Raw genomic sequence first — 24,267 nt, 5'->3', positions numbered from 1 at the left:
CCGTCAGGAGTGAAATCAGTCTAAAGTCTCAGTTTGTTTATGTATAAAGAGAGAAAAATGTAGCAATCTTCAAGATTCTGACAGGACCAAGGAAAATCTTAGAAGAGAAATGGCAAGACAGCTTTGATAAATTTCTTCCAAATATCCCTTACTTTCAAAATTATAATATAAATCTATAATATTAAGTAAAAGTAACTCCCAATGTTGGCTGAGATTCAAAAGAAAGAAACCTACAATCCCCATAAATACCAAACACACATTCGCCAACACAGCAAGATGATGGACTTGCATTTTGGCATATCTTTAGAAGACATGACTCCATAATGTTAATGCACCTGTGTCTGCTATTCCCAGTACTTACAGTTGCTGAAGAGTACAGAGTACCATCATGAAAATAAAGTTGGATTCATTAATTTAGACAAAACTTCTCAAGGGCATAATTTAGTTGCTGTTTATTTTATTAATTATTCAAAGGTACTGCTGCTTTAATTTGCTTGATGTGCCATGCATTCAAATCAGTACATTTGTTTAGTAATGAAACATCTTATTTGGAACAGTATGAAATAGATAAAGCAGATTATCAGAATGATTTTTCTGATTTCCCATTCCACCAGTGTCACTGGAACAGCTTTCACTTAAATATGCTCGGTTCCCCCCCCCCAATCCCTCTACAGGGTAGAGCTTATGGTAACAAAAATGCAGACTGCCCATGGCAAACAACCTAAAAACCTGTCAATTTTGGCCAATGTAAAGAGTCATCTCTCCACTCTGTAGAAGAAAATTCCTGTGTTTCGAGTCTAGAAGCCACTGGGTTTGTATTAGGACAATGTTTTCCCAGCAAAATTTATTGAATCCCGAGGATGAAACATGTCTAATATTTCTCTCCCCCTGCCAGAAACGTGAGAAAGTATTTCAGCTTTTTAGAGTCAACTATACTGCATACAAAAAGAACGAGGAGTACTTGTGGCACCTTAGAGACTAACAGATTTATTTGGGCATAAGCTTTCGTGGGCTAAAACCTACTTCATCAGGAGTCTCCATGCATCTAAATATCCATGAGACCCATCATCATTTGGGACCCTAATTCCAAATGGTGTCATGGTATCCTCTCGCACTGAGGATATCCCAGTTATTGAGAAGAGACCGGTAATAGCAATGGGTGATTCAGTTATTAGAAATATAGATAGTTCGGTTTGTGATGACTGGGAGAACAGCATGGTAAATTGCCTAGCGGGTGTGAAGGTTGCAGATTTCATGAGTTATTTAGACAGGCTTATGTGCAGTGCTGGGGAGGAGCCGGTGGTTGTGGTACATGTAGGTACAAATGACATAAGAAAACGGTAGGAGAGAGACCAAATTTAGGCTGCTAGGTAAGAGATTAAAGTCCAGGGCCTCCATGTTAGCATCCTCTGAAAAGCTTCCCGTTCCCTGAAAAGGCACAGAAAGACAGGCAGAATTGTAGGAGGCCATTGGATGATTGGAGTGCTAAAAGGAGAACTCAAGGAAGACAGGGCCATTGCAAAGAAGCTAAGTGAATTCTTTGCATCTTCACTGCTGCTGATGCGAGAGAGGTCACCACACCCGAGAAATTCTTTTTAGCTGACAAATCTGAGGAACTGTCCAGATTGAGGTGTCCATAGAGGAGGTTTTGAACAAATTGATAAATTAAACTGTAATAAGTCAGCACGGCCAGATGATATCCACCCAAGAGTTTTGAAGGAACTCAAACATGAAATTGCAGAACTACAAACTGTGGTATGTAACTTATTGCTTGAATCAGCCTCTGTACTAGATGACTGGAGGGTAGCTAATGTAATACTGATTTTTTTTTAAATGCTCCCAAGGTGATCTTGGCAATTAAAAGCCGGTAAGCTTAACTCCAGTACTAGGCAAATTGGCTGAAACTATAATAAAGAACAGAATTATCAGACACACCTGAACACCGATATGTTGAAGAGTCAACACAGCTTTTGTAAAGGGAAATCATGCCTCACTAATTTATTAGAATTCTTTGAGGGTGTCAGCAACCATGTGGACAAAGATGATGCAGTTGATCTAGTGTATTTGGACTTTCAGAAAGCTTTTTTGACAAGATCCCTCACCAAAGGCTCTTAAGCAAACTAAGCAGTCTTGGGATAAGAGGAAAGGTCTTCTGATAGATCAGTAACTGGTTAAAAGGTCGGAAACAAAGGGTAGGAATAAATGATTGGTTTCACAATGAAGCGAGGTAAATAGCGAGATCCCCCAAGGATCTGTACTGGGACCTGTGCTCTTATCATAAATGATCTGGAAAAGAGGGTGAACAGTGGCAAAACTTGAAGATGACACAAAATTACTCAAGATAAGTAAGTCCAAAGCTGACTGAGAAGAATTACAAAGGAACCTCATTAAATAGGATGACTGGGCAGCCAAATGGCAGATGAAATTCAGTGAAAGTAATGCACTATACGTACAAAATGATGGGGTCTAAATTAGCTGTTACCACTCAGAGATCTTGGAGTCATTGTGGATAGTTCTCTGAAAATATATGCTCAATGTGCAATGGAACCATTAGGAAAGTGATAGATAATAAAACAGAAAATATCATAGTGTCACTATATAAATCCATGGTACTGCATGGAGTTCTGATTGCTCCATTAAAAAAGATAGACTAGAATAGGAAAAGGTACAGAGAATGACAACTACAATGATTAGGGATATGGAACAACTTCCAGATGGAGAGATTAAAAAGACTGGGACTGTTCAGCTTAGAAAAGAGGCGACTGCGGGGGATATGATAGAGGTCTATAAAATCATGAATGGTGTGGAGAAGGTGAATAAGGAAGTGTTATTTACCCTTTCACCTAACACAAGTTCTAGGGGTCACCTAGATATAGGCAGCAGGTTTCAAACAAACAAAAAGAAGTACTTCTTCACAGAATGTACAGTTAACCTATGGAACTCATTGCCAGATGCTGTTGAGAAGGCCAAAAGTATAACTGGGTTCATGGAGAATAGCTCTATCAATGGCTATTAGCCAGGATGGTCAGGGACACAACCCCATGATCTGGGTGTCCCTAAAGCTAGAACTGGATGACGGGATGGATCACTTGAAATTGCCCTGTTCCATTCATTCCCTGTGAAGCATCTAGCATTGTCCACTCTCAGACAACAGGATACTGGGTTAGGTGGACCATTGGTCTGACCCAGTATGGCCATTTTTGTGTTCTTACCATTTGACTGGCTTCTGCTTCACTTGAACGTGCTTGGTTTTTATTTATTTCAGTGAGGAAATCCTTGGGGTCAATCAGTTTACATTTCAAGTACTAAGTAAGGGGTAGGCAAACTTTTTGGCCTGAGGGCCACATCAGGGAATAGAAATTGTATGGCGGGCCATGAATGCTCACAAAACTGAGGTTGGGGTGCGGGAGGGGGTGTGGGCTCTAGGGTGGGGCTGGGGATGAGGATTTTGGGGTGTAGGAAGGTGCTCTGGGCTGGGACCGAGGGGTTCAGAGGGTGGGAGGGGGATCAGGGTTGAGGCAGGGGTGTGGGAAGGGCTGGGGGTGCAGGCTCCAGGGTGGGGCTGGGGATGAGAGGTTTGGGGTGCAGGAGGGGGATCAGGGCTGGGGTGGGGGTTGGGGCGTGGGGAGAGGCTCAGGGGTGCAGACTCCGAGCAGCGCTTACCTCAAGCTGCTCCCGGAAGCAGTGGCATGTCCCTTCTGCAGCTTCTATGCGTCGAGTGGCCCCTGACCCTGCTAGAGCGCTGGAGTGGGGCTATGCTGCTTCCAGGAGCCATGTAGTGCAGCCCCCGACCCTGTGCCCCAGAGCAGGGCCATGCTGCGGCTTCCAGAAGCCATGTGGTGCGGCCCACGCCCCGGCTGGAGCGGGGTCGAGCCATGTGGTGCAGCGCCGGAGTGGGGCCAACCCGGGTGGTACGGCCCTCGGCCCAGCACCCTGGCTGGAGCGCCAGAGTGGGGCAAGCCCCAGACCCCGCTCCCCAGTGGGAGCTCGCAGGCCAGCTTAAAACAGCTCACGGGCCGTAGTATGTGGCAATGCATAACTAGATATCCAAGAGTGCATAATGTAGAGATCAGGATTGATCCCTCAGTGAAGCTTTTGGTACATCCAATTAACACCTTAACCGCAAAGAGTCACATATGGCTTGTCCTGGATGTAATGGCAAAGGATTCAGGGGTGAGGAGGTTAAAACTTTTTTCCTTTTTTCCCTTAGTAAAATATTTATGTTCTCTTTTATGCTCTAATGTTTAAATGAAACGGAGTGTAGCTCAGTGTCCTGTTTCAGTGTATTTCCTTTTCCCTGAACACTTAACATACGTCTTGGACATAACCTTGTTGTCTTTAACTTACCAGCTTCTGCGCAGAGAACAGATGCGCATTCCACGATGAATGAAAACTCAACCATGCATTAATGTAAAGGATAGCAATGTGGAAGGAAGAAACATATCTTGGGGATTTCTTTATGGTTTTACAAAGAAAGATGTTTTATACACTGGTACAGTACTTAGTGCTTTGACTGCATATGATCCTGCTAGGTGCCTATCTGCATCTTCATATGCCTAAATACCTTTGAAAATCTCACCCCAGTTAAGTCATTGGCAAAACATCTGTTGATTTCAGTGGGGTCAGGGTTTCATCCTGTGTGTCTTGATTCCTCACCTGTAAAATGAGGATAATACTTCCTACCCTCAAATGGGTCTTGTGCTAATAAATACATGAATGCACAGATACTGGTGTTGTGAGTGCCATAGAAAAGCTCATTTAAATATAAATTTGAAGTAGGCTTTTATTTGTTTTTACTAGGTAAAGTAATTCTCACTTTTTACTGTGAACACTGTCACATAATGAGGAGGATTCTAGAGCACTGAAGAATTAAAACAGCTTATTGTAGATTCCAGCTGTCTGTTATACCACAAATTATTCTAAAGAATTGACTGGTGAAAGCCCCTGATTAAACCTCTTATGGGGAGTCTAGGAGATTCAGCTGGACTGAGAGGAGACTTGCCGCATTCTCGTGCTCTGTGACAGGTATAGGCAAATGACACTGTCCACATAAGGTCTTACATATTTGGCAGGTTTATTTACCGTGATACTGACCAATGAAAAGTTATGTTAGTGAGAGCTGTGGTGGATGCAGTGAGAGGAAAGAGTTTGACTGCTGGGCCCAGCTGTCTGTGCACACCATTGGCACCATTGTGCTGGGCACTGCATGCACACACAGGAAGACCTGTTCCCTGCCCCAAATAGCTTATAATCAAAGTCAGTATGTATAACCAGATTCAAAATTCTGGCTACTATATCGCCAGAAACTATCAGGTTAGCTGAGCATATGGAAATTCTCTTGCAAATTGTGAAGAGGAAATCGGCCTCTACAAAGTTCCCAGCTTACACTGTGTGTTACGTCTGTAGTTTACAAGTTCTTTGACAACTTGATTTTGACTTTCTTTTTAATCTCAGAACTGTCAAGGTTAAATTCCTCTTTTTAAAGATTAAATCCACTAAGGAATACAGTTTAACTGCTTTCAAAGAATTCTGTTCTTTCTGAGTGTTGCCATAGAAATGGCAGTTACCAAAAACAGCTTTTTAATCGTGTATGAAGCCTGCATAATATAATAGATGCAAATATAATTGCAGAGTAGTAGACAGATCTCCGCTTCAGTGGGGAAGAGGGGAGAAGCTCTTTGCTAATGCTTCATATGTTTAGCTCTCTGAGGGAGGTTTTGGCTAGCATGATCCCTGTGGAGGAGTATAATTAAGAACATGGGTCACAGGCAGTTGTGGTTGTGTTTTATTAACACACAATGTGTGTTTTATTGTACTTTCTAAAGTACAGAGTAGAGCTTTCAAAACTAGAAGTGATATGAAAAGGTTTTTCCCCCTCCTTCTCTCACTGATGTACCATATATATTGCTTGAACAATAATTACAGGGATTTTGTGGCATAGCAAATGAGTCAGAGGCATGAATCTTATGGTGATGTATAGCGAAGGAGGGATGAGAAAGAAGATAGACAAGGAACAAAGTTGATGCTAAAATATATTAATATGCCCAAATAATATGTTGTTAAAGTTGGTGAACACAAAATTACATTCAATAATAAACTTTAAGACCAGGAACGTCATATACGCTGTATTTCTCCATACAGCAATACTGATTTCACTAATGCACAACCGCTATACAGTGCAGCCAGTACACAGCAATATTAGCTCTGCCCCTCTCAGGATGCCAGACTTCCAGTTTCCCTATCCCCTAGTTATCGCCCAACACAAATGTGTGTGGTAGAGGTGGGAGGTAGTCTTGGATTCGAGACTGAGAGAGCAGGGTGGAGCTGGGAAGGAGGGGGAGGGTTATGTTGCCTGGGACTGTTGTGGGGAGGTGTTGGAAGCTGTAAGTGTGGGAAGGGAGTGGAGCTGAGTAGTGGAGCTGCCTGAGGGTAGAAGCTGGGGAAGTGTCGGTGGTAAAGCTGGAAGGGTCTCAGAGTATCAGGACAGTCTTCCTGTGTCACGTAGGGTAACTGTTAATTAATAATTCTAAGTGAAATGTGGAAGTCACCCTAGCCAATGGTATTACAAACTCTAGGCCTGATCCTGAAACCACTGATCACCTACGACTCACACTGACATCAAAGGGCGTTTGAGGTGCTAATCATCTCTTAATGTGTTTCTGCCTCAGTTTCCAAATCTGTAAAATAAAGATAATGCTTACCTACCTCAAAGGTGTGGTGTGAGGCTGAATGGATTAAAGGATGTAAAGTGCTTTGAGGTCTTTGGATTGGAGGAGTTAGAGTTGCAGGGTTTTATTTATTTATTTAATATTAGTTATATAATATTAATTGTATTATTTATTGAAATTAGTCTAAAACATGTGATAAAGGAAATGTTAAAGTGAATATGTTTCATATAAACCCAGAATCAGACATTGAGATGGGGAGCGCAGAGTCAAGCTTTCCCATTTGAAATATAATTATTGATTTATGTGTAATAGAGATTTTCTTTAATAAGCCTTTTCTGTTCTGGGTTTCGGGGGGAAAAAGAAAAGATGGAAATAACTTTTGTATACAATCTGCCCCTCCCTGCCTCAGATGCTATTAAAATTACTAGTAAAGAAAAACGGTATGTGCTTTTGTTAAATATTAGACAGGTAATTTTATTCAGCTTCTCCCTTATATTATTAAGACAAAGGTAACAAAGGAAAACCACAGCGCTCTGTTCAAACTTCGGTCATTCATTGAACAATAACATTTTGTGATGCTGTTTTTTTGGCAGAAATATTTTAGATTTCATGTAATAAAATGTGTATTTTTCTGATAATCAGTGGTCTGAAACACACCAAATTGGTTTCTTTTTGCGAAGTAATGATGACGTTACTAAAATAGTGGCAGGATTTAACTACACTATTCCCAAATGCCATACAACAAATGCTGTAAGAGTGGAAGAATAATGAAGGTATGATCTCAGAGCATGGACATTCAATTATTGGTGTTGCCTAGCAACTTCAAAAACAATATTGTAATATTAACTTATTCCTAAGAATTGTTAAACTCCTGTGTATTTTTGGCAAGAAAAAATAGCATTTCTGTATTATAGCAGTGGCACTTCTGATGTTATATTGATTGTCAAGTAGGAATTTTCCAAGTTGTATTTTCATGGCATATGGCTTTTCCTAAAAAAAAAAATAAAAAAAAAATACTTCTTGTTAGACTAAAATTTCTTATGCTGGTTGCAACCTAGTAATTTTTTGCTGCCAGTTTTAAGAAAAGCGTGTAGTTTTTCGCTTATCAGAATAAAAAGTGGCCATTTACACACTTGAAGAAAATTGGGGCTTCTTTACTCAGAAGAAGAATGTAAAGGTTAATTTCATATGCGTGCCATAGACTTAATTCTAAATTAGTTTTAGAAATAACCATGTTAGGTATATTTGAATATCATGTACAATACACATATGGTTTAATAGCTTAATGTCCTATCCCATTCTCTCTAACACATGCATTTGTTTTGAACCCTACATCTTCATTTATAGACAGTGCCATCCTGTGTGAAATCACAGCCACTGCAGAAGAAATCATTAGAAACTAATTCTTATTAAGAAATGTATATTTATTACAACTAGGCTATTGTGTGATAATATTAAAAATCATCCCCATTTCATTTCCAAGACTGTCCAGTGAGGATAATATTATGCATAAAAAGTAAATCAGGATAGTTGGCTTAATTTGATTTCTGGTTAATTAAATCGTCCATTTTATTTGTTCATACCACAGGAAACAAATCATTTGCATTGTAAGTAGCACAACTTTGATCCTCTTTCTTAGATTGCCTTCAGCAGATATGGTTGGATAATTCCATCACTGGTCATTTTTAAAAAAAATTCAAATGAATTATTAGGGAGTGTTTCCTGTTGAAAGGTCATGTAGAAAAGTAATTGAGGAGAAAAAATGGGTTTCTCTGAGGAGGAAAAAAAACACCTAAACTTCAGATTGAGGGTGAAAAAGAGGAAGATCCAAGACAAAAATGTAACTAGCTACATTAAAACTAAATGTTTGTGTAGTTTGGACATTCCTTTTTTTATATTAAAGAGTGTTACTTCGCTGCATACAAGCTATAGTAAAAGCCTTGTGAAATTCTTTTTATTTTTTATCATTTTTCATTTTATTTTTGGGTAATTTTGTGGTGTTTTGTTTGTCATTAAAAATTTTGTTTCATTTTTTAATTACATTTAGATTAATAAAATACCTCAATGACATATATAAATAAGAACAGTGTATAAATTCCAGTCTGTCTATACACATCATTTTATTAAGAATTATTCCATGATATTGAAAGGTTTTAGGAATTAAAAGCAAGCACAGAACAGTAGCTCTTAAATATCCCCTTCTCCAACTGAACCCAACCACCCAATAGTCCCCCTCCCCCAGGGATGGGAAGCCCTGGGGAGGGTCAGGATGTGTTCTTGGGGGGAGTAGGGTTACATGATGATGGAGGGGTGACCAGGCCAAATCTGAGCAGCTCTTGGATCCCAGGCACCGGGTTGCAATGCCTGTCGTTGGGAGCCAGGCCCATACCATGGAGCTGCTGGGGGGTGAGGTTTTTGTTTTGTGATTTTTTTTTTTATATATATTCTTTTTTTGGTTTATTTTATGTTATTTTGCCTTTGCAAAATACGTAGGGCTCTAGTCATAGTGTACTCCTCTGACAGTCACATACCTCGTTGTTTTGATCAGTGATAGGATGAAAACTTAATCAACAAAAGTCAGAAGAAGGGGTGTATCCTAGACACAATGAAATGGTCAGATGAGAATGCTTAATACAATATAACCAGAATTAAAAATTCTCCATCATGGCTGAGCTCAACTCTCAAATGTTGCCATGCAACTCCCATTGAAGTCAGAGTACATGCAGCTAAGAATGGAATTTATCTTCTCTGTTCTTGACTCATACTAAGAGTTGCATGCATTACTCCTGGGGGAATTTTGTGCCACTGCCCAGTGCAGAATTTGTGCAGAATTAATGTTCTGCACATAATTTCTTTTTTCCCTGCAGAATTGGTGCTGCTGGCTGCCATTAGGGTCTGCTGGACCCAGCAGAGCCCCATTGTCCAGCTCACAAATAGAGGACACTGCCAGGGGAAAGGGGGAATTGGCGGGTTCTGGGCAGCTGCAGTTCCCAACACATCCTGAAGGAAGGAGGCGGCATGCTGGAAACTCCGTAAAGCTCGGGACCCTGCATCAGGCTGTTTCCCTCTCTGGATCCCTCGGTTGTGAGGGGTAGGGGATGTGAGTGTCAGGGCCGGTTGGGTACTCCATGGCTGGGCTTTTGTGGGGAGAGGCTGTGGGTGTCTGAGACCAGAGGAGCAAAGTTTTCCCTCAAGATGTGCCTAGCTGGCACATGTGTCACACCCAGACTCAGGTGACCAACAAAAGCATAATGGAAAAACAGGAACTGGGTTGTCATAGGGGTTTCTTTAGCTCTCTCTACTCTTAGGGGGAATCTTTTTTGTTGTCAGACATACTTTCTGACTGGTATTTTGAAATAAGTTACCAAAATAATTGAAACTGATATGATTATACTGTGTTGTCTTGACAAATAAAATATGTAGAATTTTAAAATATTGTATGCGGAATTTTTAATTTTTTGGTGCAGGAGTAATGTATACACCTGTGAGCAGAAGGCCTTTTGCCTGTATGGCCACGATCTGCATTATTGAAGCCATTGACTTCAATGGGAGCATGATCTAGCCTTGTGTAATTGTGAGCCTGTGTGCATGCATGCGTGGGCGCACACAGACTCTGGCAGGGCTTAGATTGGCTTGTGTTTCACTCTGAATGCATCTAAAATAATTGGGTTTTGGGGGCTTTTTGAAAAAAACATAAATAATGCATGGACACCTGCCCTGTAAAAGCAGAGCCAGCCCTAAGGTCCAGGACCTGCCAACACTTTTATGTGAATAGTGCCTTCGAAGTCATACTTGAAGACTAGCCATGCAAGTAGGTGGTTGCAGTATCAAGCCCACAGTTTGTCTGGGATAAGTGAGCATGTTCCCCAAAATCCAAGTAATGCAATGTGGTATTATGTTTTCTACCTAGCAGAACTTTATTTCTACTGCTCTGTTGAAGACTTTGTCTGGCCTCTGACATTGTGTCCAAGGTTTTGTTTGGCAGTCACTTGATACTCAGTTTGTGCTTTTTTCCCCATATGTAGTTTATATTTAAATATTTTATCAAAATATTTAGGTTTACCTTTAAAAGAAATTCTTTTTTGTATTTACTGCCTAATACGGTTTTCTCTTTATTCTGAGCGTGAGTGAGTACCATTGACAACTGTGAAATCTTGGTGAGGGAAGAGTTATAAGAAAACTAAACATTCCCCCAACTGTTCATTTGAGCCAACATGGTTTAATCCTGGATCAGCATGTTGGCTCTGCGGAACAGTGATGGGGGGAAACCACAAAGAAGAACTCCATTAAATAGTAATGGGGGGAACAGACGAAGAATTGTCTCTCTATATAGAAGTTTTCCATGAAACACCAGCTGGTCTTTATAGATTTAATGGCAATGGTAAATTGTCCCAAACCATACGCTACTCACATACTATATAAATCTTACTGTTTCTGCTTAAAAGATGCACACAGGCACTGTGAAATATTCTTTTGAGCTGTAGAACCAGAGTCTTAAAAATTGTCAACTTTTTATCCAACAAATTCTCATCTGTCTGTGCATACTAGTGGCTAACAAATGTAGCATTTCATCTAAAGTTTACTTAGCGGCGTGGATGATTTGTGATTGTCTTCTTTGTTCTGTTGTTTTGTGAAGGGAGGGAGAAAGTTGGGTGCAACGGACTAGCTTTTCATAACCCTCACTCAACCAGAGCCCTGCCTCCGTTGCACTCCAACTCCCTGTTCGCAGGCCAGAGTATCTAGCTGGGCACCCTGAAAGAGAGTAAGCTGCTCTATGAAAAGGGATGAAGTGAGTTATTCCACATCCCATCCTCATGCAAGGAAGAGGGAGCATGGGTCAGGGATGGGGACTAATTCTCCGTGCTCTTCCTGGTCCAGCACAGTTATGACCAATGCTTATCCAGGGCAGAATGAAAAGTTGAAATCTAGAATAGAGAGATTTTTTTCTTTGGGTAATTATTACAGCTGACAATTAAAACCAGTTAACTCAAGTGATTAACACAAAACAAATGAACTAGATTTGAAAAGTCACAATTAATTGCAGTTTTAATTGCACTGTTAATAATAGAATACCAATTTAAATTTATTATAAATATTTTGGATGTTTTTCTACATTTTCAAATATTGATTTCAATTACAATACAGAATACAAAGTGTACAGTGCTCACTTTATATTATTTTTATTACAAATATTTGCACTGTAAAAAAGATGAAAAAATAGTATTTTTCAATTCACCTCATACAAGTATTGTAAGTTGCACTTTCACAATAAAGAAATTGCACTACAGATGTAGAAATTTTTTTCCCATAACTGCACTCAAAACCAAAACAGTATAAAACTTTAGAGCCTACAAGTCCACTCGGTCCTACTTCTTGTTCAGCCAATCACTAAGATAAACAAGTTTGTTTATATTTATGGGAAATAATACTGCCCACTTCTTATTTACAATGTCATCTGAAAGCGAAAACAGGTGTTCGCATGCCAGTGACGTAGCCAGTGTTGCAAGGTATTTACATGCCAGATATGCTAAACATTGGTATGCCCCTTCATGCTTTGGCTTATAGATTGTACTATCTCTTTTTAATCTTTTTTACAGTGCAAATATTTGTAATAAAATAATATAAAGTGAGCACTGTACTAATAATGCAAATATTATAATGCAGTTATATACATTAATGGTGCACCCTTGTCTGGAATACTGTGTACATTTGTGGCTAGCTTATCGCAAGAAAAAAATACAGCTCTTTGACTGAGGCCAGTAGAAGAACTGGCGCAATCTGCTGCTGCTGCTATGGAAGATGGAGTACCTCACTCTTTGGCCACCACTTGTGGGAGAGACTCAAATGTATCAAATACCTATTGGTGAGAAATGACAGATATAAAAGATGAGAGGGACCTTTAGTACAGTCTTGGAGCAGGGAGGGGTACACAGTGGGCTTCCCATCAGGTTGTCACCCAGAGCCCTGGGGGAACCATCCTTGGCATTGGCCTGAGGCAATGTATTTCGTTCTCTGAGGCTAGAGTGATCTCCATTAAAAACTCAGCATTTTCCAGTTGTCACCACATAGTGGTATCTGATGTACCAAAGCTTTCTCTGTATTTAAAATAGGAAATAAGTGTGACCCATGGTGGTGTCCAGTGGTGACCCATGTAGTAGGTACTTGGTACGTTTCTAGAGCTCTGGCCCTCTCTTAAGAGAGAGGGAACGCCAGCTTTTCCTGCTGGCGTTTTGTGTTATGCTGACCAGTTAGTGTTCTGGAGGATAGCCAGCAGTTAGCAAAAACTGGTGGGCGAGCTAAATGAGTGGAGGACAGGCAAGAAGGCTGGCTAGCCTTATGCTTTGTACGCCCTTTTGTTTGCTTTCTCTACAAGTACAGAGCTTCCTTTTGTTGGAAAAATGTGAGCAATCTTGTTCTGCTGGAATGAAAAGTGAGCTTTTCTCACAGTGATAAGAGTGTAGTCTCTGTTGGCTTCTTGATCACTGTGCTGTGCAGGCACATAATTAGCAGAAGAGCTTTTAAAGAGGCACTACAAGGATTCTGTTTGTTCCAGAGCAGTGTGAGTAAAGCAAGCTGGACACATGTTCCCCCTAGTGAATAACTGCAATAATGACTCCTGCCATATACGTGGATTTGGCTGCGGATATAAAATTCCTCATTCTCTATAGTTATCCAGTTATTGATGTGATGAGGGATTCATGGATAAACTTGAAGATCCTGATTCTCGGAAGTGCTGAGCACTCATTGTCCCACTGAAGTCAATAAGAACCGCAGGGACTCAGCACCTAGGTTTTTGACTCCCCTTAAACTTGTCTTGTTGCAGAGATTGAAATAAGTGGCATTTTAAGAAATTTCTTGAGCAGTCAGACCTAGTGATTTTTGAATCACAAAACTTGCATCACACTTTCGCCTGTGTGAAATATATTTTAAAACAGACTTACACCAGAAAGGAGGATGATACTTTCTGCCCTAGTTTGTCTCTCAAGTCGCCTGCTCCTCTCTTCTTCTATAGTCTTAGATATTAGTCCTGAAAGCCTCCCTGCCTTACCCTTTAACTTTGATCCAAAGTAATGGTAAATTAATCCATTTCTGTTAATGTCCAAATGTCTCCCACTTCTATCGTGTAACCTATAAAATACTAAAGATGTCAGCCTTGCTACTAAGGTAGGAATGTGCCTGTATCTTTGGGGGTATTGAGACTGTAAAAGAAGCTTGGCTTGAACAATAAGTCTACTCATCACCCCTATCACACAGACACACTCTCTCTCTGCTGTTTGGTTCCTGTTTTTCTACCTGCCCTTTTAGACCCCTGCACACTCTCCAAATGCTCTTTTATGCTGCTGTGCTTTTTAATAATATTTATTCATTTTGCATTTAGCATCATGTCTTTGAAACAGGGTTTATTCCAAGCCGAGGTGGTTTTATTATCAAGGCTGATCCTGCTGAGGATAGTAGAAAATTGTGGTTTCAGCTGTGGACAGTGTTCTTGCTGATTGTCGTTTCAGTCACAGACAGCAGTCACTGTACCAAAAGTTGATGGAATAAGGACATTCCCTATGAGATTGTTGGCTATGTTCTCAGCTTCTCATTCAAGGCTATTGGAGGGACAAATGTCTGCTACTAGAAAATTACCTGGTGGAAGATCAAGAGGAAAAGTGGCTGCTTGAGAGTTCTTGATTCATTTTATTCCTTGGGCATACTAGAAACTTCTTTTGTGACCTTAGCCAAGTCATTTCACTGTCATTGCCTCTGATAATACTTCCCTACTTTGTAGGGTTGTTCTGTAGACAAATTCATTACAGTAGATGAAGTGCTCAAATTACAATGTTGATGCTGATGTTGTGTGAAATGACACATTATACCTATTGGATACCTCCCTTACAACATAGAAAATACTTTCCTCTCCACTCCCCCACTCTGCACCAATATTGAATGTGATTACTGGCTACACGTTCAACCAGGTTTCAAATGCCAAGTCGGTATATGTCGATGGTTTTCACCTCTATGTAGCAGTCTGTCAAATATTGTGTGTCATGCAAAAAACTTTTACTATATCAACACAAGCTCTATGCTGAGACAAAAAATTATGGTTTACAAGGATTTGATTATGTAGAAGAAAAAATAAATGAATATTCAAATATGTTCTTTAAAAGAAGCCATTCATCATACACTTCCATGATTTGCTCATGTGGATAATTTAAGAACTACAGTGGAAATCATCAGAACCTTAAGGTTAATTTTGTGGTATTATACAACTAATAAAATCTCTTAAATGTGTTTTACAGTCATTTTCAAATTTTCACCTTTCCTCCACTACCACTTCCTCCTCTAATTCATTAGTGACATCATAAAAAGGGCTTAGTTTCAGGCCAGAGACACTGACGACCATTTGGAGGGAGGGCTAGTCAGAATACAATACTGTACTGTATATAGCTCTCTTGAAAACGTGTTAGGTAATTTCAGCATTTCAGCTTCCCCTTTGTAGCAGAAATTTATAACTAACCTTTGAGAATTGCAGGTGTTTATCCATTGAAGTACATAGGATACAATATATACTAATTTGATATATTTTTGATAGTAGTGAAGTGTATGAAGAACTCCAATTTTATTTAGGTTTTTTTATTTGTTGTCTAGTTTGGCACCCACTGGTGGAAGTAAAACAGAATGTTAGATCAACATAAATTTGAACATGTTTTTTGGAAGCCTTACTATTCAGAGAGGCATTCTAAAATTATCGCAAAACTCTCAAATTTTCTGTGTGAACTGCAAAGATTTCTTTCTAAGGAATATTAGCTGCATCACAGCACTCGGCAATTTCCTCTACTTGCAATAGCCCTTCAGAAGCCTGAGAACATCCTGTTTCAATTTTTAAATTTTCAGTAGTCTGAAGCACAGTAATCCAGTGTGTCATTCAGGGAGAATGGAGTAGTCTAATAGCATTATTAAGATGCTTTGGCTCAGAATTTAAACCAATTTTTTTATTAGGCCCCAGAGCTGGAACCTTAATGTGTAACAAAATGCAAATAATTATCTAATTTTAAAGCTTTTTCATAAAACTGTGGTTTACAATGCACTGTATCTTTTGAAAATAGAAGCACCATTTTTTTAAAAGTTAGTACTCTGCATACTTCAGGATGAAAGCCTGACCAACTTAATTTCCTTTGGATTATCAATCCCTGTTTAAAATTTCCCTTGAAAGGTGTGTTTTAAAAATATTCTGCGTTGTTACCTAGTAAACACTACTCACAAAACTACGTGCATTTTGACTGAGCCTCTGATGGTGCTGCTGAAACGAATTGCTAAACACCAAATAGTTTCCTCTCTGTTGGAAACACAGGAGTTAAAGAATCAAAGTTTTCTAGATGAAAAAACAAAACCCTTTGTAGAGAAATAAAAAGGTTTATGCTTCTAAAAGGCGATTGCAAGTAAGTGCGACGGGGATGTGGTATGCTGAATACATGTGTGCATACAGTATATGTATATCCATGTTCCTTAGAAGGAAATCTTTGCAGCCAAACTAGAAGCTTGGAGAGATTTGCTGTAATTCCATAATGCCTCTTCGAACAGTGAGAATTCTAAAAGGGGCTTTATAAAATTTAAAACAATATATTTGAAGTCACTATGTAGTAGCTTCAGGAATAACCTTCTCCAACAAAGGGAATCCGGGATGGCAACTACTAGTTCCCACATCCATTTTAGAAGCTTTAATAGCTTTACTTTATTTTAAACAGCTTCTTTTTAGTATAAAGCTTCTCAAATGACTTCTCATGGAAGGACTCAGTGATGATGGTCAAAGAGAGATGTGTTTTAAAGACCTGCAACTTCCCCATATCTTTAGAGTGATATGTGACTTATAGTGCTTAATGATAAGGTTTAAGGCAAAAGTTTTGTTACAGTTTATTTTTTTCAGTAGTATATACTGATCTCATATTAAAAAATAAGATGCCCCATTTTGGATCTTGTATTTTACAGGGACATGGTTGAAGAGTAGTTTAGGGCTTGTACAACAAGAAGGAAATCAGCTGACCTGGACATACATTGCCCCACAGTTGGGTTATTGGGTTGCAGCCATGTCTCCTACTAACCCAGGTAAGACTGAATTGAAATGTATTAGTATTTCCAGTAATGAATATTAATGTATTCATATATAACACTTATATTTTTCAGGATGACCTCATCTGAGATGCCACATCTTGATCAATAATGGATTATTACAAAAGAGAAATCTGAAAGTAAAGGGTTAAAATCTTTTGGGGAGAGGGGAGGAATCCCTGTACTCAAAACCACTTACACATGAAACTTTATAAGGAAGTATTCCTTGCACTGGTGTCACTTGTGTCACCACTACCTGGTAAATTAATTGCTAGAAAGTGAGGGGAGTAATGATATTAATGTACTTGTGAGTTCCAACAATTACTAAAACATCTGTTATGAAGTTTTTGAAATGGATTCACCTGAAGCTAATACAATCACAATTTAGAGTCATCTTAATTGTTCTTTTGAAAGCTTTTGAAGTTTTGTCCTGACACCTGCTATAATCTCATTGACTTCATTGAGCTTGCACCAGGTGTAATTTAGGGTGGAATTTGGAATCTGTAATGGTTGACTGCCCTTTGCAGATTGTCATTGGTTGGCATTCAGGAAGCTATTTAAATAACATAGAAATCAATGTAAACTAGCTGTGATGTGTACCTGTACTCCTGTTGAGACTATTCACGATGTGGCTTGATCGTTTTTTTTTTTTCCTGTGGCCAGCTCTCTTATTCCAGTTCCCTGGCTTCAAATAAACACAGGCTTCTTTGTTTAAACCAAACAAAAACCACCTCCTCGGAGAGTCTTCATTCATTAGGTTTTGATAAATTCATAACAGAGGTAGTGTGATGAAAATGCCTTGCCCTGACTACACAAACAAACCATGTACATAAACAAAGCAACCTACTGTGTAAGGATTAGTTCTCAAGTCTGCCCAAATAGATTCCACTGAGCTTCCTCAATATATGGAGAAAGATTCTTTCTGGCAGCTTTCTTTCCTTAAACGATTTATTTAAGTTTATGCTATAAAAAAATTCAGTTGCTGAAAGATCCAGCTTGACCTAGGGCTGAACCAAGGTTTAGTTACAGGTGTAGACAAGGACAAACTGTGGTTTGAATTCAAAATAATCTTGTAAAATTAATTGTACCTTAACAAAAGGGGGCAGATGTTTTGTTTGTGTGACTTTCTTGTCTCTGACTTTAATGGTGTTTATACCAGTCATGAATTTGGCCCCATATGTCTAAAATATTTCACCTTATCAGGAGTTTTGATTGTCCTTGTTGTTTTTCCTTTAGGGAAGAGATTCTGCTTCTGCTCTGACTTTCCTTTCTTCTTAAGCCAGCGTTTCTCAGACTTTGTCACAGTGGAACCACTCTTTAATTGAGATTCTCATGGGCCATCTCCTCTCCCATTCACATAATACCTTATAGCAACTAAAGCAGTAGTTTACCTGGAAGAGTAACATTAGGAAAGAATGAATGTATTTTTAGCTCTCTTTAATACAATATGTGTTTTCCTTTTATTTATTTATTTTTAGAACAGGTTAATCACTCTTTCTATTTTTGTTCTTCATTTCATCTCCCCATCCCCTCTCTGTTTCACATCTGGGAAAGAGGAGACTCAGCACCGTGTTCCCAGCCAGGTCTCCAAGGACCACCAGCAATGGCTCTTGAAGCACAAGTGGTTCATAGACCACAGTTTAGAAACCTCTAGGTTAGATCCTTAACATTGTTCAAACAAACAGGCAAAATTCTGTTCAGTCACAGTACATACCCATGAAACCCTGTCACTGGGAGTTGCACCTTTCTATCTGAAAACAAAATGTGGCTCTGTATTTCAAACTGTGTGAAGGATCTGATAAACTAATGGGATTACACATACATAACTGGGAGTAGAAGTTGTATACGTGTCTCTTTCTCTGTGAGTAAAGAGTTTATCAACAGTTCTTAAAATCTTTAGTTTTACTCTACTGCATTTAAGGGCCTGGCTTTCAGCGGTGCTTAAAACCCACAGTTCCTATTGACTCGAACTAGAGATATGAGCAACCAGTACCTCTAAAGATGAAGCCCTTAGTGTGCCACATCTGCTATTTACTGCAAATTGATCAAATTATGGTTAAAAAGAAATCTCAAAACAGGCAGCAGAGGGAAAGCAGTAGTTCTGCGGCATGCACGCCACTGGCTGAAGACACTGCAGGGGCTTCTGCACTTCAGCTGTGTGAGGTTGGGGCACTGTGGTATTGGATGGAGCCAGGAAGCAATGCTTAGCATGGCATGCTGTTCTTGCAGTCAGATGGATTTCCACGGAACAAACTGTTTGGTGTTGTTGCCTGCAGAACCATCAGTCACTCTCGCCACATCTTTCTCAGATATGGCATAAGCAGGCACTGCTGGTGGGGAGCACCTAATGGCAGTTTTGCTCATTTAGCATCCTGACAGCATGGAAGAAGGTGTCATGACTGTCAGTTAATTTGCCTCTCTTTGTTTAAAGGTTGTCACAAGTCTAAATTCTGTTTTCTTGCCTTCTAGGTCCCATTGTAACACAGGACATTACTACCTATCACACAATGTTCCTTTTGGCAATTCTAGGAGGAATGGCTCTCATTCTTGTGGTTTTGCTGTGTCTTCTTTTGTATTATTGCAGGTAAAGTTTACCATTTTGGTCATTCAGTTTGCATTTAGAATGTAAACATCCCTGCTTGCATGATACTGAAATTATGTACAATCTTTTATTGAAAAAATTTTACATTTAAAAAAACAAGAATTATGTACCTCACTGGACTTGAAAAGGAAAGAGACAGTGAGATAAAGTCCTTCCTCATGTTGCTGGTTGCATATAGTGCAAGCTGTATTCCCCATGTTTGTTAGGAAAGGGGTTATATGAAGCATGGCACCTTTATAACGTATACATTTTCTGTAGAAGACGTTTTAGTACTGTAGATCAAAGAGAAGATGTGTATATCTTGAGCCATAACTCTGTTTCAGTGCTGTATATGATCAGTTTTCAACAATCCCTATTCTAAAATGAATTGTAAGCCTTTGTCAGTGAATACATGCTATTGGTTCTCGTTAGACTTTCCTGTACCGAACACTAGCCCAGTTTAAAATTAAGTGCTTGGGGTGTTTTCCTAATGCTTACTTAATTCACACTGATTCCTTTTTAATTGAACTTTGCTACTGAGAGTTGAGCTTTCAGTCATTACTTGAAAATCCCATTATTTCATGCCTGCTGATCTTATTTATGTACAACAGGCATAAACATATAAAGAACAGGAGTACTTGTGGCACCTTAGAGACTAACAAATTTATTTGAGCATAAGCTTTCGTGGGTTACAGCCCACTTCATCGGATGCATAGAATGGAACATACAGCAAGAAGATATTTATACATACAGAGAACATGAAAAGGTGGAAGTAGCCATACCAACTGTAAGAGGCCAATCAACTGAGATGAGCTATCATCAGCAGGAGAAAGGAAAAAACTTTTGAAGTGATAATCAAGATGGCCCATAGAAGGTGTGAGGATACTTAACATGGGGAAATAGATTCAATTAGTGTAATGACCCAACCATTCCCAGTCTCTGTTCAAACCTAAGTTAATGGTATCTAATTTGCATATTAATTCAAGTTCAGCAGTCTCTCTCTTTGGAGTCTGTTTTTGAAGCTTTTTTGTTGCAAAATTGCCACCTTCAAGTCTGTCACTGAGTGGTTAGAGAAGTTGAAGTGTTCTCCTACTGGTTTTTGAATGTTATGATTCCTGATGTCAGATTTGTGTCCATTTATTCTTTTGCGTAGAGACTGTCCGGTTTGGCCAATGTATATGGTGTGCGGTTGCTGGTGAGTATGTGCTTCGGATTGCGGGGCTGTCTGTAAGCGAGGACTGGTCTATCTCCCAAGATCTGTGAGAGTGAGGGATCATCTTTCAGGATAGGTTGTAGATCTCTGATGATGCGCTGGAGAGGTTTTAGTTGGGGGCTGAAGGTGACAGCTAGTGGTGTTCTGTTATTTTCTTTGTTGGGCCTGTCCTGTAGTAGGTGACTTCTGGGTACTCTTCTGACTCTGTCAATCTGTTCTTTCACTTCAGCAGGTGGGTATTGTAGTTTTAAGAATGCTTGATAGAGATCTTATAGGTGTTTGTCTCTGAGAGATTGGAGCAAATGCGGTTGTATCTTAGAGCTTGGCTGTAGACAATGGATCGTGTGGTGTGTCTTGGATGGAAGCTGGAGGCATGTAGGTAAGTATAGCGGTCAGTAGGTTTCCGGTATAGGGTGGTGTTAATGTGACCATCGCTTATTAGCACAGTAGTGTCTAGGAAATGGACCGCTAGTGTGGATTGGTCTAGGCTGAGGTTGATGGTGGGATGGAAATTATTGAAATCATGGTGGAATTCCTCAAGGGCTTCTTTTCCATGGGTCCAGATGATGATGTCATCAATGTAGCGCAAGTAGAGTAGGGGCATTAGGGGACGAGAGCTAAGGAAGCGTTGTTCTAAGTCAGCCATAAAAATGTTGGCATACTGTGGGGCCATGCGGGTACCCATAGCAGTGCCTCTGACTTGAAGGTATATATTGTCCCCAAATGTGAAATAGTTGTGGGTGAGGACAAAGTCACAAAGTTCAGCCACCAGGTTTGCTGTGACATTATCGGGGATACTATTCCTGATGGCTTGTAGTCCATCTTTGTGTGGAATGTTGGTGTAGAGGGCTTCTACATCCATAGTGGCCAGGATGGTGTTTTCTGGAAGATCACCGATGGACTGTAGTTTCCTCAGGAAGTCAGTGGTGTCTCGAAGATAGCTGGGAGTGCTGGTAGTGTAGGGCCTGAGGAGAGAGTCCATATAGCCAGACAATCCTGCTGTTAGGGTGCCAATGCTTGAGATGATGGGCGTCCAGGATTTCCAGGTTTATGGATCTTGGGTAGCAAATAGAATACCCCTGGTCGGGGTTCTAGGCATGTGTCTGTACAGATCTGTTCCTGTGCTTTTTCATGGATGGTTGTTCATGAGAGTCTCCAGTTTTGAGAGTTCAGTCTTAATCTTTCCCTGTTTGCTGTATAGGATGTTGATCAAGTATACCATTAATTTAGGTTTGAACAGAGACTGGGAATGGTTGGGTCATTACACTAATTGAATCTATTTCCCCATGTTAAGTATCCTCACACCTTCTATGGGCCATCTTGATTATCACTTCAAAAGTTTTTTCTTTCTCCTGCTGATGATAGCTCATCTCAATTGATTGGCCTCTTACAGTTGGTATGGCAACTTCCACCTTTTCATGTTCTCTGTATGTATAAATATCTTCTTGCTGTATGTTCCATTCTATGCATCCAATGAAGTGGGCTGTAGCCCACGAAAGCTTATGCTCAAATAAATTTGTTAGTCTCTAAGGTGCCACAAGTACTCCTGTTCTTTTTGCGGATACAGACTAACACGGCTGATACTCTGAAACCAGTCATAAACATATGTAACTCTTTTTGTTATGGCATACTATAGGAGGAAGTGTTTGAAACCACGTCAGCATCATAAGAAACTGCAGCTTTCTACAGCATTGGATGGTTCTAAGAAGGATCAATCAACCTCCATGTCCCACATCAATTTAATATTTTCCCGACGGGAGTCAGAATTTCCTAGTGGGATGTCTGTTGCCAGCAATGGGCACACTGAAAACTCAGGCGTTAAGGAGTTAATCAGTGCTGTCCACATGGAGATGGTATCTTCTAGTGGAGAAGCAGATTTGCACACTCCTATGCTCAAACATTCGTACAGCACCTCACAGGAGTTTAGCTCCCGAGAGGAACTGCTTTCTCATAAGGAGAAAGACAAGAGCCGAATCTCCTTGGAGAACCTGACTCCTAGTGGGACTTTAAGAAAAGACTCCCATAAGTCAGTGGATACTTTTCCTTCAAAATTAAGAAAGTCCATGGAAACATCAGAAGGATATGAGTCCCCTATCAAAGAAGATTACAGGAGAAGTTACAATGCTATGCTGTCTCAGCCTTTATTTGAAAAGCAAGAGAGAGAGATTCAAGCATCCATAAACCATATTTCTTCAGGAAGTAAATACAATATTCAGGAACAAATGTACCCCTCCCCATCAGCCCCTGAAAAAGAACTGCTAGATTGCAGACCTACTGAATGTATGATGTCTCGTTCTGTCGATCATCTTGAACGACCTACATCTTTTCCTCGACCAGGTCAGTTGATCTGTTGCAATTCTGTTGACCAAGTTAATGACAGTGTTTACAGAAAAGTATTGCCTACATTGGTCATCCCTGGTCATTACATGAAGTTACCAGGAGAACATCCTTATGTTAGCCAACCGCTGGTTGTCCCAGCTGACCAGCAGATTGATATTGAAAGACTTCAGGCTGAGCTTTCTAACCCTCATGTGCAGCTTTTTCCGCATCCTCAGCAGCAGCTGCAACCCCAACAGTTATCATCACAAGCAATATCTCAGCAACATTTGCAAGATGCAGGTGCAAGTGAATGGAGTCCACAAAATGCTTCTATGTCGGAGTCCATATCCATTCCTGCCTCACTTAATGATGCATCTCTGGCTCAAATGAATAGTGAAGTGCAGCTCCTTACGGAAAAAGCTCTGATGGAGCTAGGAGGTGGAAAGCCATTGCCTCATCCTCGGGCATGGTTTGTTTCTCTAGATGGACGTTCAAATGCTCATGTTAGACATTCATACATTGATCTCCAAAGAGCTGGAAGGAATGGAAGTAATGATGCCAGTTTGGATTCTGGTGTTGATATGAATGAACCAAAATCTGCCCGAAGGGGAAGAGGAGATCATTTGTCCCTGCAACAGACTCACCAGCCACTGCAGGCGAACCATCAAAGAGAGCAGAAAGTTTCAGATAGCACAGCTTACACACAGCTTGTGTATTTGGATGATATGGACCAAAGTGGCAGTGAATGTGGAACAGCAGTTTGCAGCCCTGAGGACAGTACCCTAAGAAGCCTATTGGATGGAGCTAGCAGGAGAAGTGGGGTCCAGTTGCCCAGCCTGCAGGAGGAAACAATAAAAAGAACTGTAGAAACCACACCTGACCCACTAACTAGTCCCGAACACGGAACATCCATCCACGATGAAGACGATGATGACGATGACGACGATGATGAAGATGACCAAGGAGAAGATAAAAAGAGTCCTTGGCAAAAACGAGAGGAAAGACCACTAATGGCTTTCAATATAAAGTGAGCTATTGCAAATCCACCTTTCTGTGGAGTATGAAATTGCCAAATATTCTTTCTGTGGAAGTGCTTAATTGTTTGTGGAAGAGAAAAGGAAAATCTGTGGTGGGCAACATTGAAAGAACTTTAAATGCATTACTGTGTAAATGTTAGAGAAGAATTAAATCATTACTCTGAAAAGTGATTTAATGGATGCCTCCGGTGAGACAGCTGTAAGAAGAGTGTGATTGGTATTCCATTTACTTGATGTTAGTCATCAAGGATGTTGAAAATATTGACATTGTTTTGGCAGGTTTATGACCTCAAATCTCCTTTGAATGGGGGCAAGTGAAACTTTGTTACATTTTCTTAAGCCAATTTTATCATGATA

The 24,267-nt window shown here is 40.0% G+C and overlaps 1 protein-coding gene across 1 annotated transcript in view; it reads left to right on the top strand.

Moving 5' to 3' along the window:
- FAM171A1 (family with sequence similarity 171 member A1) overlaps window positions 1-23,904 on the top strand; it is a 136,542-nt gene extending 112,638 nt beyond the window's left edge. Inside the window, exons 6-8 of the mRNA XM_065399652.1 lie at window positions 16,641-16,757; window positions 19,230-19,344; window positions 22,191-23,904. Of these exons, the coding sequence (XP_065255724.1) occupies window positions 16,641-16,757; window positions 19,230-19,344; window positions 22,191-23,904 (1,946 nt within the window). The remainder of the gene's footprint in view (window positions 1-16,640; window positions 16,758-19,229; window positions 19,345-22,190) is intronic.
- The last annotated feature ends 363 nt before the right edge of the window (window positions 23,905-24,267 follow it).

The sequence above is a fragment of the Emys orbicularis genome, chromosome 2, assembly GCF_028017835.1.
Source record: "Emys orbicularis isolate rEmyOrb1 chromosome 2, rEmyOrb1.hap1, whole genome shotgun sequence".
Taxonomy (NCBI): Eukaryota; Metazoa; Chordata; order Testudines; family Emydidae; genus Emys; species Emys orbicularis.
The sequence above is the reverse complement of the archived record's forward strand: the minus strand, read 5'-3'. Positions and strand labels throughout refer to the sequence as shown.